The sequence below is a fragment of the Adiantum capillus-veneris genome, chromosome 28 (assembly GCF_014529385.1).
Source record: "Adiantum capillus-veneris isolate H3 chromosome 28, ASM1452938v2, whole genome shotgun sequence".
Lineage (NCBI taxonomy): Eukaryota > Viridiplantae > Streptophyta > Polypodiopsida > Polypodiales > Pteridaceae > Adiantum > Adiantum capillus-veneris.
In genome coordinates, this window is record NC_140958.1 from 31903698 (window position 1) to 31907114 (window position 3417).

A 3417-nucleotide genomic window follows, 5' to 3' on the forward strand; every position below is an offset into this window, starting at 1 on the left:
ATTGTAAAGCTAAATGTCTAAGCATCAAGCTTGGTTTTGTAAAGGAATGCAAATATTTCACTATTTGTTAAAAACTTTGCATGAAACTTATTTGTATCTAGCATTCCATTTCATACTAAAATTCAAAGAACAAGCGCCGCATATAAATTTTTAAAAAACCAAAAAGGAGACACCAAAGGATAAAAATAAGGTGTCCCATAGAAGGATTCAAACTATGCTAGAGTACTATCCTTGTTGCGCGCACATGCAATAAGAGTGAGCCCTCTAATGGCATCCATCCATGTCTATGGGAAGGTTAAGAGTAAGCTTGAGGAGTATCCTTGTTGCACGAGAACACTGAACTACAAGAAATACAACTATACTATCAAACTACAATCCATCTACTAAACAACCCTTGTTTCGCATTCAAACAGAGACATGAAACAATGGCAAGAACAATCCATCACATTTATATACCTTTAAAAAGTCAAAACAGTCTGAACTTACAAACTATAAGGCTATAACACTCACAAAACTATAACCCTAAGCCCTAAACATAAAGCCCAGAACCCAAAAAACGCAACATACACAACCAACACAGATAAAGAAAGACTAAATCGCCTTGTTTGTTGAAAATGGATCAAAACTAGCCATTACTTACTTAAAAATGCTTTTAAACTTCGCGTAGCACAGGCAGTTATTAGGGCTAATGAAGAGGAGGGCAGAAACAATAAGTAGAATCTCGATAATAATAATCGTAGCAACCGGGAGAATCTTGATAGTAATAACCGTAACAATCAGTAGAATCTGTAGAGCACTAACTATTTGCAAATAGGAAAACAAAAATCTCAAGATACAGACAACAAGAATTGAAAAAGCACCAAGAGATGGATTGACTAAGCAATCATCCAAACCAAAAGGACCAAATCTCAGTACTTCCAGGCAAACAGCCATCGAAAGAAATGCTCAAGGTAACCAACGCAAGAAACATGAAGGGCCCAAGAGAAAAACCAGACGGAAAAGGTCGCTCAGAAAGGTTCTAGGGTCCATGTCAATTCCAGAAAAGTTTGTTAGTCAAAAAAATAGGATTCTCTCAAGACAAAAAAAAAAATGTTAATCAAAGGTGCAAATCAACCGTAGACAGCAGTAACAAAATACAATGAGAAAGGAAAACATCATTTAAAAGCTGTTAAATTATCGCCAGATGGCACTACAGTAGCATTCATCCGAAAGACTTAGATGCCAAAAAACCGATTCAGTAACCGGTTCTCCTTAAAGGCACTGGGCAGGCCTCTTAACATGCCTAAACTAACATAGAAATATTTTCACTGCTCATAACAAGTAAGTACAGCCCTAGACAAGAGAGAAAACTCTGGCCAAATGTACAAAGGTCCTTACTCTGGTATGTTTCTGAAAAAAGAAGAGATGTGAAAGAACAAGCTAATGAAGTCAATATTCTAGCATCTAAATCCCTGAGGCCTGCCAGGAGGGAGCGCTAGCATGCATAAGAAGCTGCATCCAAAATACAGCATCACTCATGTCTAGCAATTACAACGCTCCCCACTATGGGACACAAAATAACAGGGCTTCCGCTCAGTTACAAATCAAGGAGCAGCCATTAGTTAGCGGCAACATGTGTAAAGAAAACAAAACACGCCGTTTCGTTTCCTATGAGAAATCTTAGCCCCAGCCCAACTCTAATCACGGGTGCGCAACCCACCAATCAACTGTTCTCCTAATATGGAGAGTAATCACAAGCATGACACATTTGCAACACTCCTATCTGGCGAAGCCTCCGCCTCTGCTTCATCGCTGCTGCTAAGACCTTCTAAAACTCGCAAACGCCGCCGCAACTCTTCCACTTCTTGCTGCACAGAGTACAAGCGCTCCTTGAGATCCATGTTTTCCTCTTCCAAATGTGCAATGTGACTATCCTGATCTCCAATTCTCTGCATATCAAGATTGTCCCGCTCCATGCTTTCATGTCTATGTGCAGGGTATGTCATCACAAAACGACTAACATCGTGATCCAACCTTTGCTCTAATTGCTGCACAGATTGAGCCCCTTGCTCTACCTCACTTTCACTGTCATTGTTATCGCCATAATCAAGCGACCCAAGATCCAGAGATCGAAGACGAATCAGCCCATTCATGGAACCGTAATCGTCCACACCCCATTCATGATTAGCCTCATCTCCAAGCCCCACAAACGGCACAAACGGTGACACGACTGGTGTTGGAAGTACAGCTGGAGTGACCGCCGGACTGGGGGAGACAAAAGATGTGATACCACCGGCCTTCTTGGCACGCATGAGAAATGAAGTGGTGTTACGAGGTGCTGCAGGTGCACCGAGTCGCTTATACGCACCTGCGATGGCTCTATGCGAGCGTCGGAAAGTCTTGTACCGTTTGGCGGGAATTTTGCCTTTGCTGCTAGATTTGGGAAAACCCGATGCTGCACCAGATGTCGAAGCTTCACCAGAGTCATTGGATCCAACAGCAAAAGTTCTCAAGGGCCTAGGGGGAAGACCTGCATCACGCGTACCTGTGAAGAGAAGGGAGCCCGGGAAAAGCACACCTTGGCCTTGAGAGCTGATGAGTCTAGGGTTTGGAACAGGAAAGCTTGGAACCTTACCTGGATATACCAAGGAACCAGTATAGGCAGCAGGAAAATCAAACCCTGTTTGAGGCAACCCACCTATGCGTGCATTCGCTAAAAAGCCTCTCGGTATGTTGAAGGTAGGTGCTGGAAAACCAGACGCAGAGGGAGTAGAACCGTCTAGTATGTGATTGTAAGCTGCACCCGCTGATGCATCGAGCCTTTCGGGAAAGTGACTAAAAGCTTTCAACCTGTTCTGAAATTGCAGATCCTGGAGGCGAGGGGGATGGTAATCAGCGTGATCTTGTGTCCGGTTAGCTTTGCCTGAACGGTGCTTTCGGCGCCTAGAGTTAGGGTTCGGGTTAGAATTAGGGTTGCGTTTCCTGCTAGCTTTCCCATTCCGACGAAAGGAAGGACGAAGGGAGGAGTTGTTACGGGGAGGCTTGGCGTTGGAAGGCTGCCCCATGGTCTCGTCTGCGTGCGCGCGCGTGTACAGTACGCACAGATAGATGAAGATGACGATACACGATTACTCCTGATGAGAGAATTTTGCGCAGGGATTGCTTGCAGATGGGTACCCTCAAGATAGATAGGAAGACGAGAGAGAGAGAGAGAGAGAGAAGCGAATGGTGTTGAAGCGGTACCTTTATGCTGTCCCCAAAATCTCAATACATCCAACGGCCTAAAACTATAACCGCCTTGGCCCCCATTAAACTGGACAATAGCTTTTAATTAACACCTTGATTAATTTTTTTATTTAATTATGTACCAAAAAAACTTTTTTGAGAGCATTTGAAAATCTACAGGTTTTTAGCGAAATTTTTAGGGTTTTTACCAAT

The 3417-nt window shown here is 43.4% G+C and overlaps 1 protein-coding gene across 1 annotated transcript; it reads right to left on the reverse strand.

Annotated features, from left to right (window-relative positions):
- Positions 1 to 1219: 1219 nt before the first annotated feature.
- On the reverse strand, positions 1220 to 3211 carry LOC147420246 (uncharacterized). The gene has a single exon (XM_086504999.1). It carries the CDS (start codon positions 3042 to 3044, stop codon positions 1731 to 1733), a length of 1314 nt encoding a protein of 437 aa, XP_086361125.1. The 5' UTR covers positions 3045 to 3211; the 3' UTR covers positions 1220 to 1730.
- Between the last annotated feature and the right edge of the window lie 206 nt (positions 3212 to 3417).